This window comes from Corvus kubaryi, unplaced genomic scaffold (genome assembly GCF_017639235.1).
Source record: "Corvus kubaryi isolate FWS band 111438036 unplaced genomic scaffold, C.kubaryi_AGA036_p1.0 76, whole genome shotgun sequence".
NCBI lineage: Eukaryota > Metazoa > Chordata > Aves > Passeriformes > Corvidae > Corvus > Corvus kubaryi.
The window spans coordinates 6,059,767-6,073,766 of record NW_024582063.1 but is presented as its reverse complement, the minus strand read 5'-3'; the positions used below and the strand labels follow the sequence as shown (position 1 = coordinate 6,073,766).

At 38.4% G+C, this 14,000-nt stretch overlaps 1 protein-coding gene across 3 annotated transcripts; it reads right to left on the bottom strand.

Annotated features, from left to right (window-relative positions):
• Nucleotides 1–2,200: 2,200 nt before the first annotated feature.
• On the bottom strand, nt 2,201–13,985 carry BPNT1 (3'(2'), 5'-bisphosphate nucleotidase 1). Of its 3 annotated transcripts, none has more exons than XM_042051818.1 (9): nt 13,733–13,985; nt 10,463–10,587; nt 8,285–8,389; nt 7,918–8,025; nt 7,333–7,381; nt 6,259–6,350; nt 5,089–5,286; nt 4,127–4,232; nt 2,201–2,817 (listed from the first exon to the last, which is right to left on the bottom strand). In XM_042051818.1, exons 2-9 carry the CDS (start codon nt 10,577–10,579, stop codon nt 2,669–2,671), a joined length of 924 nt encoding a protein of 307 aa, XP_041907752.1. In that variant the 5' UTR covers nt 10,580–10,587; nt 13,733–13,985; the 3' UTR covers nt 2,201–2,668. The 3 variants fall into 3 exon arrangements, with proteins under 3 accessions (XP_041907752.1, XP_041907754.1, XP_041907753.1); XM_042051820.1 differs by having other exon boundaries at nt 13,864–13,985; XM_042051819.1 differs by having other exon boundaries at nt 13,874–13,985.
• Between the last annotated feature and the right edge of the window lie 15 nt (nt 13,986–14,000).

The window sequence follows — 14,000 nt, the reverse complement described above, 5'->3', positions numbered from 1 at the left end:
AGTGAAATCACTGTACTTGCTATGTGGTTCAAACTTCAGTTGATGCCATGAAGATTTTTTGTCTTTTCTTTTATACCCCTGTTGTACCTTTCTTACAACTTCTGTATTCTTAGTGCTTTTTCCCTACATTCTTGGACTTGTTTGTCAAGCTGAGAGACTAAACATTTTAGAAGCTTCGTAGCTGGGGATCAGCGTGCCCCAGACCCCAAGGTCCTCTCCAGAACACATTCTGTAAACTAAGATAGAACCATCCAGGGGAAGGTTCCTTGGGGAGGGGGGCTCACTCGAGCCTCTCACTGGGGAATCTTTGATAGATATGCTAATTAGTAAAACCTATAATGTTGTACCCGAGCTTATGGGAGATATTCGGTGGGGTGCGTCTTGATGCATGTGGCCTGGACATGTGCACCTAAGGATCCTTAAAATAAATACCAAGGTAAAATCCCTTTTCCCCTTCTAACCATGTATGACACTTGATTTTAAGACCAGGAAAAGGCATCACAGTCACAATCAGTATATGGAATGACTAAACTTAAAATGGGCCAAAATATGAAGAATGTTCTAATTAAAGCAGGCTGAATCTGTCTTGCATGCTCTTACCAGTTATGCAAATGAGGGGAGAGAAGAAAGGTAGACTTTAGATCCAAGGATTAGAAGCACATGTTCCTATATATGCAGCTCTAATCCAGTGTCACGATAGAATGAGGTAAATGCTAATCTTGCTAATTTGTCTGTAAATGTTAGGTTAAGATGACCTCACTAAGGAAGAGATTCCTTAGATTCTTCCACGTGTGCACATGGAGAGACAGGAACACTTCAGCAAGAAGTGCCTTGTTCGTATCTTTCGGTGGCATGATGTTCCTGCTTGTTGGAAACAGAGTCAGCTTTAAGCCAGTGAAGTCATATTGGCATTATCCTACTGTGAGGAAAGGACCTAATCTAAGGACTCTCAGTGGAGTTGTTAAATATCTTGTGCGATGACAGGAAAAAGAAGTAACTTGAACACACTGTGGAAAATTGAATTTTCAATTTTTCTTCTGTATGGAAAACAACTTTTTTTACCTTGAGGCACTAGTTTAAGGATAGTTTGGCTGAAGAGTGTAGTTATTTAGAAGACCTAATTTTGTGGGCAGAGAGGAAGTGAGAAAGGGTGCAATGCATCTTGCAGGCTACTTTGGCATTCATGGTGCCAGCAGAAGGTAAGGAAAAAAAATCATGTGGGAGAGCTTAGGGATTCAGTCCTTATATAGGCAAGTGACTGTGGTCAGACACCCTCCCTGACACCACCTGCCTGACAACCTGACATATGTCACTCTTTTCTCCACATGGAGAACAGAAAGAAAAGCAAATGTCTGTGTTGTCTGTTGAAACTGGCATCTCTCCATGGCATGCCTCAGTGTGTGTCACATTGTTAGGGAAAAGGAGGCCCTAGGACTCCTTCATTTGAGAGTGAGGGACTTGAGTCACAACATCTGGAAAAAAGAAGGGGCACTGGTTCAAGAGCCTAATTTCAAAATCCTTAATTCAGCTTGAAGAGACTTCAAAAGAGTTTGGCTAAGTTGCCAATTTTAGCTAGTCATATGTAATTTATTACTTGTTCTCTTTTGTGATCAAGTGGACTGGGCAGTTGAATCCTGCTTTACTATCACCCACACCTAAGGGAAAGCTGACTGAAACAGGATCTCCAACTTCAAAGTTAATTTTAGGTGATCTTGGCCCTGTTTTCTCCCCTCCTCTAACATGCCTGTGTTCCACAGGAGGGGGAAGTGGTACTGTCAACTTCCTCAACTCTTGGCACTGTTGGAAATGTACCTGGTTTATCTCAAAATTTGGACATAGAAAATTTCAAGGTCTGGCATTTCTGTTATTCCCAAGTATGCCAAAGTGACCTTGACTTTGGATGCCCAAAGTGCTCCAAGACTGAAGTGGCATAAACCCTGACAAAGGCATTTCAAATCATCAGAGAGGTGCTAAGAACTCCTGCCCCTGTCATGCTTCCTTGGGTTCTCAACTGAACTGTCCTGAACCCTACTGTATTAACACTTCATTGATCCTCAATGAATCCAGTGATCCATGAACCCTTATCAGAGATTTCCAAGCCTAGCTGCACTGTATCCTGCCTCAACTCAGACAACCCAACAAATTGCAGTCTTGGCCATCCCAGAACTCAGTGGAGAACAAAAAAATGCAGATGCCCTTCTAAGAATCAAAACTGGCAACTTTATAACAAATGGGCTCATCCATCCAGGCAAATCCTTAGTCAATTTAACACAATATACCTTATTGACAACAAAAACTATTGAGCAAGATCAGATACATGACTTAACATGATTTTGTGCCCGGATTATTAAGATGACTTTTGGTCTGCAGTGTTATGATTAGCAATATATTACACACAGTCATGAGGAAGGAAAACTCCCAAAGAATACAGAAAACACTGAAAATACTGAAAAAATGTGACTGTTTCGATGTTGTCTGCTCAACACAGCAAAACAATCTGATCCAACACCTACTTAAAGATTCTGTATAATTTTGAAATTATTGAACACCTACTGAAAGAATTCAGTTCAGATTCTATGAACCAAAATTTCACGCTCAGTCATCTTCTTCCTTTTACTCCAAGCTCATTTTCTCAGCCTTCCAGGCCAAGTGAAGACTCTTCCCTGCTTTAAGGCACAAGAGATTCTTTCACAGTGTTTGGAATACGACTGGCATAGTAGTCATAATTTCTCAAAGTGGCAAGGACCCCAGCTGAATTCATGTGCTTCACCTCCTTGTTATACTGAAATGGATTTCCACGGATATCAGTTATCTTGCCTGCAAAAAAAGGAAGAAAAATATTCCAGCAAAAAGGAGTTGGAGTCTATTAGTTCATGTGATATAACTAAAAGCAATCTTTGGTGTACACATGCCTGTGTTCACATGTGAAGTATCTTTGATTCCAGTTTAAGTACACCAGGTTTTATATTGACTGAAATCAAATAACTATAGTGGTTTTGGGTTTTTTCAACAATACTTAAATTCCTTGTGTCTCAGGAAAAGGAAAACATCTCTCTTCCATGGATTACTTAAAATGCTTCCTGAGTAGCTTTTACACTGGCTATTGACAAGCAGCAAAGAAAAATCCTCAGTTCAAGTAAAAACCAGGGTAAGTCTAACTACAAACTCTAACATAATGTAGAAATACTCCAGCTGGTTTTAAATGAGGTTTTAGAAATCTCTTAGCAAGAGCAACACAAATCTTTATTCAAGCTAACTTAACCAGGAGATTCCTACCTAACCCAGGTATTTAACCAAGAGGTTAAATACAGCATTGTGCTGCCCCAGATTGGTTGGGCTGCTTTGTGCTTGAGCTAACCCTGTTTAAAACTACCCCAGTTATGAACACTACAGGCTGCAGAGGAGTTCAATAGTGTCATTATGAAGCCTGTTATCCTCGCCTGACAGAACTGAAGAATCAAACCCCATAATTTTAGCATATGGTGGTAAAAGGCCTATTCATGTGAAAAGAAGAATTAGCAAAAAATAATACTACTTAAAATTGTCATCAGTGAGTCTTTTCATAACTTTTCAACCCCTTAGCCCCTAGGTAAGTGAAGTGTCTCATGTTGGCTGGAGACCACTAATTCTGCTGAATTATATGAATGACTCAATTTTGGAGTTTGTACATCCAAAGAACAACTTCATGATTTGACCTATTTTTGTTGGTTTAAAGAATTCAATGTCCACATATTATATAACACGTTACTAATAATAAACTACTATACTCAGTTAGTAGGACAGCAGATTTTACTGTAAGATAGTAGCCAACACAAAAAAAAAAGGGCATTTGTTTTGAAAATATTAAAATGAATATACCCCAAATTTGGGGATTTGGCTTTTTAAATTATGTGACAGTTATTGAGTTTGTTAGTCCAGGGCAAAACAGATCATATCATGCTTTTCAGAGCAAAATGTCCTTATCTCTTGGCTGTTACTGTTGATTTCAGAGGGCTCAGAGCTCCTAGTGAATCATAACTATTAAAAAATGTACAGGTATTGTCATTTTTCTTTCCATGAAAAGTATAACTAACTTCAAATTGATGCAGTTTCCTTTATCCTGGAACTTTGAATGCTATGAACTTACCTCCCACAGCATGTAGGATAGCTTCAGGTGCACATGTATCCCACTTCTTGCATCCAGGACTGGCAAATACATAAGCAGATGCTTTACCTTCTATAAGTTGAATGATCTGTTAAGAATAGAGTTGCAATCATTGCAAAGGATCTAGGCATTTAGAAATGGGTAGAAATAACACCAGGAAGTGGGGATTAAATCCATTTATTTATGTACTTACAGTCAGAAAAAGAACACCAGCCATTTCCTTATAGCACAAGAAATTTTATTAAGGTATAGAAGCTATACTATATTACCATTCTCAATTCAGTATTTTTGATTGTTATAAATACAGACTATAGGATGAAAACCTGCTCTCAGCTTCAGAAACAAGAATTCACTTCTTGTGCAAGTACTAAAAAAATAAAGTGGAAACTATATACATGTTGTGTTAATGCCATTTTGGGCCTTGCACATGTTGGAGGAAAGATATGAGAGGGTGTGTTTTTAACAGCTATGACAAAACTAAGTGTTAAAAACTGTACCAAATGAGTGTTCCCTGTATGCAGAGAAATTTCACAAAGGAAATATAATGCATGCTTATATTTTTATCCTTTCAAATGGGCTGGTGGATAGTTGGAACAAAAGCTGTATTAACACAAACAGGAGGACATGTCTAATAATTGAGATTAAACTGAATTCCCATTCAATCATGCTGGTCTTACAACTTTTTATTTTCACCCCTAAAAACAGCATACTGGGGAAGACAGACCTCAGCCATGACCAGCATGGCCACTGGTACAAATACACCTGTACCAAATTCTCTCTACCTCACAGCAGACTGAATGCTAGGAAGAGAAGTTGTGCTGGGGAAGGTGGAGGAAGTCTCTCCTGCATATTCATGCAAGTAAGCAAATGATTTCTTTAGAAAGTCTTTTTTTTTCCAGAAGTGCCACCTCCCAGTAAAAACAGAAGATTTTGAGTTTTCATACCTTGTTTCCTGCTCCTCCAACTCTGATGACAGCGTCTGGGTTCAAGGCAGTGATGCACTCATTTACCAGGGCACTGCTGTGGGAGCGGGTGGTAACAACGATGTGTTTGCCAGCAGGTGCTTCTGTGAGCTGAAAGCCAAAGGCACCCATGCCCAGCACTCCCCAGATTGTCCTGCCCAACACAGCATTAGCTCCTGCCTACAAAAAAAGGTACAGAGTGATGGTTAATCACACTGGTCAGCAGTTAAAGCACAAAGGGAAAGGGGTACCTAGATGTATCTTGGCATATCAGGGAGTGTAACATCAATACTGGGATATACATTTACACAGTGGCACTTAGAACTGCTTGAGAGCCCAGAGTGAGAAATTGGCTCTCTTTCCCTCTAAGGCAATGACATAATTGACCCTTTTCTTATCTGTGACACTGTCATGGTGCATTACATCTGCCTCCAGTGACTGGCAGATTAATATTTGTATATTTCTGTACTTCTGGCACAATCTGTAATTGAAAGTATCTTGTAATTTGAAATATTTTTTGATACATATCACACAGAACATGATAGCATTACATCAGCAGAAGGGCTTTTTCTTTAAACTCCAGTAAGTTTAATTAATCAGGCTGTATCATGAGCTCCCTCCAATAATACTGAAATAACCTCCAAAAGTGTAAATGCCTGTAGGTTGACCATCCTGGACTTATACCTGAAACCTGGCATGATACACTCTAACCCAGCTGTCAGTGACAATCTATGCTTGGTTTATTTGTGGCTGCAGATTTATGGCAGTTACCACTCATTGCAAATGCACCCGTTGCATGGATTTACTAAAGAATTTCTAGCAAAGACTGCAACACATCTGATCTGTACTTGTTTTACAGTATGTACTTTATATGGACTGTAGTAATTTGTACAGTATATATGTAGTATATCCTGTATTAGTGTATTACACCAGCCTCAGGATTCAGTAGGGCTGTTAGTATGTTCCTGACATTCAGTTCCTGGAAACCAATATTTAAAATTGTATATGTTTAATAAAAAACCCAATACCTTACATTACAACATTAACTCCACTAAATGCCAGTTTTGAGTTGAAAGTGTGCTAACTGAAATGGCTTAGGAGTTAACATTTAGAAATTACACAGTGCTTCCAAATAGATCAATGATTTAATACCTCATAGTTGTAATATGGCTGGTTAATAACTCCTGCTATTGCTTTGCCTCCATAGGCAATTCCAATAAGAACCGTTACGTGGTCAAGGAGACCTGGACAGAAATAACAGGAATGTAGTTATGCTTGAAAAAGAGAAAGATCTTTATAAGAACATAAACCTTCAGTAAAAGTCCACAAATCAATATGCAGGGTGGTATCTAAAAAATGCAAATAGTAATCAGGATTTTCAGAGGTTGATATAATTTTTTAGTCATTTAGCCTTGAGGTCTGCTAAAAACTGCCCCAGATAGAGTTCTTTTAATAGAGCTATGTTATAATTAACACATAATGAGAAGGAAGTTTAAAGATACAACTACACAGCAGAATATGGTGACATTCTTCTGTAATTGCAGTGGGAGTTGTTTAATGCTATTCAAAACTAGCAATTTGTTGACAGTTGTACATTTCTTTCCCCAAAAAGGGGGAAAAAATCTGCCTAAAAGATTTTACATTAATCAACTAAAAGATGCATTAGGAGGCAAAAGTGAGGTTTCAGCATAATGTTTCTTGGAGGCTTTTCTTTTTTTTCTTTTCTTTTCTTTCATTTGAGGGTCTATTTCTATAGAAATTAGACTTTGCTGAAAATAGTTTCTTCCCATAACTGAAGAATCGTGATTTGTGGGAGGATATTTGTTTCATTTTGAAAGGGCTAAAGTACTGCTGTTTGAAGAGGAGGATGTAAATATAATCGAGCATATTCCTGTGTGAAGGGGAGATTTAGTCCTTCAATTTGAAGACTTGCAGAATTCTAAATTTGACTAAAAACTTAAGACAAGCTGCCAGCAGTCAAAGGCAGCTCTTTGCATTCTGAAATGATAAAAACTGGTCAGCACTTAGTAGCCCATCAGGAATATTCAGTACTGGTTGGAACTCAATGGAATGAATAAATACATTCCAACCACTCAAAAAGTACAGAAACATCAGCCTTATGAAACAATATTGTAAGTAACTTCTTTGATAAAACTATCTACATGTATATGCTACTTTATTACATTGCTGGGTTTTTTTATCAACAGAATTGAAAGAAAATCCAACCTTCAGTGTACTCTTTGGTTCCATCCAAGGGATCAACCCATATTACAAGCTTAAAGAATAAAAAAAATAAGGAAAATTACAAATACAAATCATGTAAGTTACCACACAAAGTATATATTTTACTTTAGTGCTTTTATTTCCTTATGGCAGTAAAGAAATAAAGAGCTCCAAAATTTTAACATTATTGTATGACTGAAGCCTATAATACTGTTTTACACAAAAAAAAAAAAACCAAGCTTAAAAATTGACTGGAATGCCTCAGCAAATCTCTTAATAGAAGCATGAAGGATTAAACTGAACATGGAAATGAGATTACATTCTTATGTCCAAACTAGATTCCTGCCAAATTAATTTGAATCACAAATTGTAAGATGCCAATTTCCACTTCCCATTACTGCACACAGGAGCATGCAGCATTTCCAGCTCTGGAGGTGTGATTCTCGTGACTACATTTCAGTTTTCAAACGAAAAAGAAAAACTGGCAACATGGAAAAAAGCTTTTTTTCCTTCTACTCTTAGCTAAAACCAGAAAGTAGTACAGATAATGTAAAACAGAAAAACACAGGCATAACATTACCACATTACCTCTTCCTCTTTAATTCCTGTGTACTGAGCAGGACAAGGTTTCTTCAGTATTTCTTCACAGTGACCATCTTCAATTAAATCCTCAGTTACATCATCAGTGGGCAGTTCCTAACAAAAGAATTCTCAGAATTATTAGAAAAATGTTTTGGAATCATCTCAGTTTGTCTTAGAGCTGTGTATTTGACAGCAGCTTGATAAAGCTAATGAAATGCAAAGGTGAAATGGGATGGAAATACCTTTTGTTTGTTGCTTTTTGGGTTGGCTTTTTTTAAATTAAAACAGATGTTTCCCTAAACCCAGCCAAAGCAAATTCCAGTGCAAGCTACAGCAGGATAAGCTGTTAATATGAAATAAAGGAGGTACTTACTTCTTCTCCTATGATTGTCACCTTGGGAAACTTCCGTGCCAGGGAAGCACAAATGCTCATTTGTACCAGTCGGTCAGCTTTGGTCTGCAAGTCATTGGGTCCAGCCTGTCCAAGAGTGGATAGGAATTTGTGTACTAAAAAAATACACCAGCAGAGTGGCCCATACAGCACTCTAAATATTTACCTTGTAGTGAAAAAAAAGTCTAATTTGGTAAATCTTAACCTAGTAAGTGACCTTGCGAGAGGCAGGCTAAAGACTGCAAGATGCAGAGTTTCCCTGTGCACCCCAGAGCTAAGACAGACTGGTCTGACAACAGAACAGTGGATTTGGTGCCCCCAAGGTGGCATAAAAAAATGACTGCAAGCTTTCCCAATGTTGTGTAGCCAAACATATGTTGCTACATGGGTTACAGTAATCTCCTGAATATTAATAAACTGCTACATAGAGAAAGTGGGTAACTTATTAACACTTTTTTCACCCTTTAGGTCCAAAGATAGAATCCCAGTTAAGAAATAATTCTCTTAGCATTGGAATTTAGAAAGACAATTTATCCAAGATTTGCATCTTAGTTGAATCAAAAAATTTTATCTGCTGGTATCTTATTTGCTGACAATATGAAAAGTGTTTTCTCCAGCTACAGAAATTAGCCACAGGAATGGAATATTCCATTTAGAATCATGTTATGAGTTAATTTTTCATGCTCAAAAGTGGTCTGTCCCTTAGCCAGCTGCTAATTTTTAGGAAATGATATTTTTCTTTGAAATTTCCCTCTCATTCCCTAAAAAATTTGGTTGAAATTGGTCCTGAGTTTAGACTCAGATAGATCAAGTTCACTGAAGAGAGTGTCCTCTGTTCCTCGACACAAACCCAATAAAACAGTATAAAGTAGTTCTTCAAAACAGGAATCAATAATGTAAAAATGGGTGGACAAAGAGTCTGCCTACCAGCTGGAGGGGGGAAAAAAGTACAATTACTACGAAGAGAAGCAATATAAATTGAGAACTTAGAGATGATCGAGGGAAAGAAAACTCTGGATATCAGGAGACAAGATGGCTAAAAACTCAGCTCTTCCTGAACTAGATAAATGATGGGAGGTCACTATGTTGAGGGAAAAGGTGGAACATTGCCTTCCTAGATGTTCCAAAAGCTTTCAGTAAGGCCAGATCTTGGAATTGGTCTTGACATTTGCTGGCTGCAGAAAGAGGATGAATGATGAGAAGCAGCACTTTCTTTCCTTTCTGTTCTGCATCTCTTCAGACTGCAAAACAGAGGCACATGCAGAGGTTCTTTTGCATTCTTCTTCTTCCTTTAGCAGCCACCTTTGGCAAGAAGCTTGCAGGATTTTCCAGATCCCTAGTCCCTCGAACAGGAACCACCTCTGTTTTTATTGTTTTCAATCTAATTTTGTGTGTTACTACCTCATTAAAAAAAAATTAAAAGCACATGTAAACAGTCTTACTTAGAACCAATATTGCCTGTTACTTTTGATCACTTTTGAATAATGTAAATGCCTGCAATGTACAGACCAAAAATAGCGTATCTATTTAATGAAGTCCATAATCTTGTTACATACCTGCAAAGCTAGAATTGACTTCAAAAGTTAATTCCACCTATTCCAGCACTGTAATCAAAACAAAGATCCTGGCTCATCAGTGCAATTTACTAAATTACAGCAAATTAAGAATTTTAATACCTGTTTTCTTTTTAGAATTAAATTTGAAGCTCTGAATTTATTTTAAAAGCTGTGATTTACAATAAAATCTGAAGCTGTTTTTTGTTTTAGGAAATTAAACAATGATTTATTCGAATCCAAAATTCATCACAGGCACAGTATTTTAAGATGTAATAAAGACGTTAGAACATAGGTATAGAAATTAACAGGAAATATACATTATTATGCATTTTGAGGTACTATGCAAACCTTGTGTTTTGTGAGGGAAATCAGGACAAAATTAATGGTGTTTCTTTTAAATGTACAAATATTTTTTTGGAAATACTGGTCAAAAGACACTTCTCTAGTGCTCTTTTAATTCTTTAACAAGGAATATTTCTTGTCTCAGAGAAGTGAGGGCTGTATTTCTTCCTACAGTTGCTGATTTTTAAAAATACCACCTCAACCTGTATCTAACTCAAGATTAACAAGAGAAGTTAAACTGGAACAAAGTAAAAGGTAATACCTTCTCCACTATGCCCAGGTCTCCTGCAGACATCACATTCCTAACAATTGTTGCAGCTTTCTCCGCAACAGAATATGCAGAGGCCACCACACGCATGAGGAGAGCTGGAGAAGCCATGCTGAATGCTGAAAAGAAACAAAAAGCAAACTTGAACACTTCTCTCTTCAAGAGAAGAAAAAAGGTAAAATATTTTACCTAACATTCCAAACAGGTACAGTTTAAACGGAGTAGAAAGGGGAAAGTGGGTTACTGCCAGTGAGTGGTAATGAGGTGAGCTTTGGCTTTTTAAAAAAATACAATTAACAAACACAAGGATGTAAAACTATTGTAGACAAGATCTTGCAAATACTCATGTTCTGTCTGACAGTGAACCTAGTTCTCACTAAAATAAAATTACATTAAAAAAGAACAGCAGCAGCAACTCTTATCATAAATATTAAGAAAGAGTCTACACACAGTACTCATTTTTTGCACATTTTGAATATGAGTTCATTTTTCCAGAACTGAACCTACAGTTGGTTTGTGCCCAGAACTCAAGCACAAGGCTGCCAGACAGGATGACATAAGCAACTTCACTTACTATTCCTCTTTTTTTAAATATAAAACAGGCTTTTGTAGATGTCCTAATTGTGGACACAAAATAGGTTAATGATATGCAGATACAGCAAACTTGTATGCAAAAGTTGAATTTAACCATCTGAATTTAAGCATCCTTTCTGTATTTCTTTAACTTCTGATTTCTTTACGGAAATCAATTTCTATCTTCCTGCCTCCCCTGAGCACTGCATGTCCTGTCATTCTTCCTCACTGCATTGTCTTCCTCATCTGTTCCTCAGCACAAAACAGTGCAATTCACTGGGCCTTCAGTTCCCAAGTAGAGTAACTATCACTCTTGGAAAGGCTTTTCCTCCCAGCTTTTCTTTACCTCAGGAAAAACAAGTATTGATAACCACACTGCATTCTTTAAAATGCAAAGCTTTTTATGTTTTCCTATCAGTTGTTTCTGTGTAGATGACACACTTTTTGGCTGGGGCTCACATGTATGACACACTTCCAAGAAAACACTTAAGCACAGAGCCAGAACAAAATACAGAGGAACTCACTAATCACCACACAAAAGAAGATATATTATGGGGGAAGTGTAATATAACAATCATATGACAAATATTGCAATTGCAGCAAGTACTGCTTAAGTGGCAATAGGTCATTATACAATACCTTTCCTTTCTTCCTTGAGAAATCAAGGTCATGGCTATTCACAAAACAGCAATGTCAGAAGTATCATAATACCAAATTTAGCTGATTTAAGAACTTTTTGAGCACTTCAGTAACACCGTACCTGTACCACTAAAGTCAGAAGCTCTGTGAGGCTGAAAGAGTAGCGTGATTGTGCAAGCACATTCAGAAAGCACTCTTGCTAACGTTAATTATTATTTCCTGCTGATGGATGGGAGCAAAGTGCTCTGGAGTTCTGTGGAATAGCCAAGATCCATACCCAAAGTGCACAGCTGAGCTACCCTGGACTGGTAGCAATGGTTACAGAGGAAATTTTGGAAATGCTACCTGTGGCAAAAAGCAGCTCTCAAACAGTTGTAGAGCAAATATATGTCATAACACACGGAAAGACAGATACTATTTTGAGTCTATACCATCATGTGAAACAAGTTAACAGGAAGAAAAATGGGATATAGTTCATTCCATATTAAAAATATCTGGAATTGAGAATTTCTGAGAAAGAGTTTAGAAAGTAGCATATTAGATGGGAAGTTTGGATTAAAGAATTGAGATGAATTATCAGATGAAGATAACTAACATTTTTTGCTCAGCTTCTCGTAAAAAAAGTCATTTGACCTTTTACTGTACATTTGATCCTGCTTCATAAAATGAGATAAAAACTTAATTGTTTTCAAGGCTTGATTTATTTTATGTTTGCATAAAGTTTCAAAAGACTCAGAAAACAATACAGAAATACTATCTTGCATTCTTGAAGCTTGACCCAAGGTGTTTCTTGGTTACATTTTTCTTGGCCGTACTTAAGGCAAACAAATATACTTTCTGTGGTGAGCCCAGAATCTCCTGGAAAACCTTAAAATTGAAATATTTTTATGAAAAAATAAGGTTTATTAAAAGAAACTGAAATGAGAGGTTCAACACCCCTTCCTCACCACTCTGGAGTAATTACCTAATGAATTGCAAAGTATGTTATTAGTGCAAAGGTGCTTTAAATTTTTACAGGGCTGCATCTCCTGTGTGGCACGTCTTCTGGTGTGCGGGACCTTTTTGATTAGATAAGTGAATGCAGCAGCTGACTGTAAGTTCTTCACCTCTGTAACTTTCTGATCTCAAATTAATTCATTTATAGCTTTATGGCACATTCTTTCTGATGAGGGCAATGTCTAGTGTATTCTTCCAGAAAGCACTTAAGAATATATTGCTTGCTTTGGACAAAAATAGTTTGACTCTTACAGATCTGTGCAGTTTACAAATACTGCACAGCAACTATCCCTCAAGTTAAATTTGGGCATAATTTTCAAAACACACCTTGTCCTCTGAAGAGCTTCCCTCCTTTCTTCTAGCCCAGCAACCAAACTGTTGAATGATCTCGGTAAATCAGCCTGTTTTGCTACTTACTAAAATAAATGAGTTCTCCAGTTCTTGTTCCACTTTTTAATTCTGATGTATGTAAGTACTATGGGTTGACTACAATTAATTTATGAAAGCACACGAGTGATTTGTTGATGTTCCTATCTCCGTCTCTTTTACGCAAACTTCCATTTTCCAAATTTATGATTTTCCTGATGAAGGGAGAAAGTGGACATCAGATAGAATACGTCCTTAAATGCAAGTGCTAAGCTATGACTTCTTTCTTGGAACTCTTCAATGCCCAAGCGACTAGAGCTCCGTATTTCTTTACACTAAACTTCGGCCCACACCTGGTGAAAGATAAACTTTCCATTATGTAAGGGAACAGTATTTGCCCAGCAGAAACGGGCTAGGACTCGGGGTGGGAATTCATGGGTCCCAGTGCGGTTCATTTACAGGCTTCCAAGTGGGAAAGGGCTGCGCTACCTGATTTCATCAAAGAGAAAAAAAAGGGAAGCCTGTTCCTCATTCTCTTGCCATTAATATTCCCGGTGGCAAAGCGCCTGCAGCGCAGCGCAGCCAGAGTTACGAGCAGTGCCCGCGGATGCATCCAGCGGAGCGTGGCCGGACACACCACGGGTGGTCGGGGATGGAGGAGCAGCTCTGCTGGCGCAGCAGCCAACTCACCGTCTCCAGCCCCGCTTTTCGCTGGATCTCCTCCGGCCCCCGCAGCCCGTCACCGATCACCAGCAGCGTGCGGGGCTCTCTGAGCCCTTCGCGCCCGTCCCCTTGCCAAGGAAGGACCCACGTTCCAGCACCGCCGCTCACCTCCCGCAGCGCACCGCGCCCTCCGCACCCGCTCCTTTAGGGAGGACTCGCCACCTCCACAGAACCACCCCGGAATGCCCCGAATCCTTCCGGCTCCGGGCGGGGCTCAGGCGCTTGCCCGGCCCGT

What these genes read in the sequence shown, in the direction of transcription:
- BPNT1 (XM_042051818.1), bottom strand. Translation starts at nt 10,579, where the DNA reads ATGGCTTCTCCAGCTCTCCTCATGCGTGTGGTGGCCTCTGCATATTCT. An exon ending in TTGGAGGAGCAGGAAACAAG is followed by an intron (nt 4,233 to 5,088) that starts GTATGAAAACTC and finishes TATTCTTAACAG; the next exon opens with ATCATTCAACTTATAGAAGG. An exon ending in TATCCTACATGCTGTGGGAG is followed by an intron (nt 2,818 to 4,126) that starts GTAAGTTCATAG and finishes CTTTTTTTGCAG; the next exon opens with GCAAGATAACTGATATCCGT.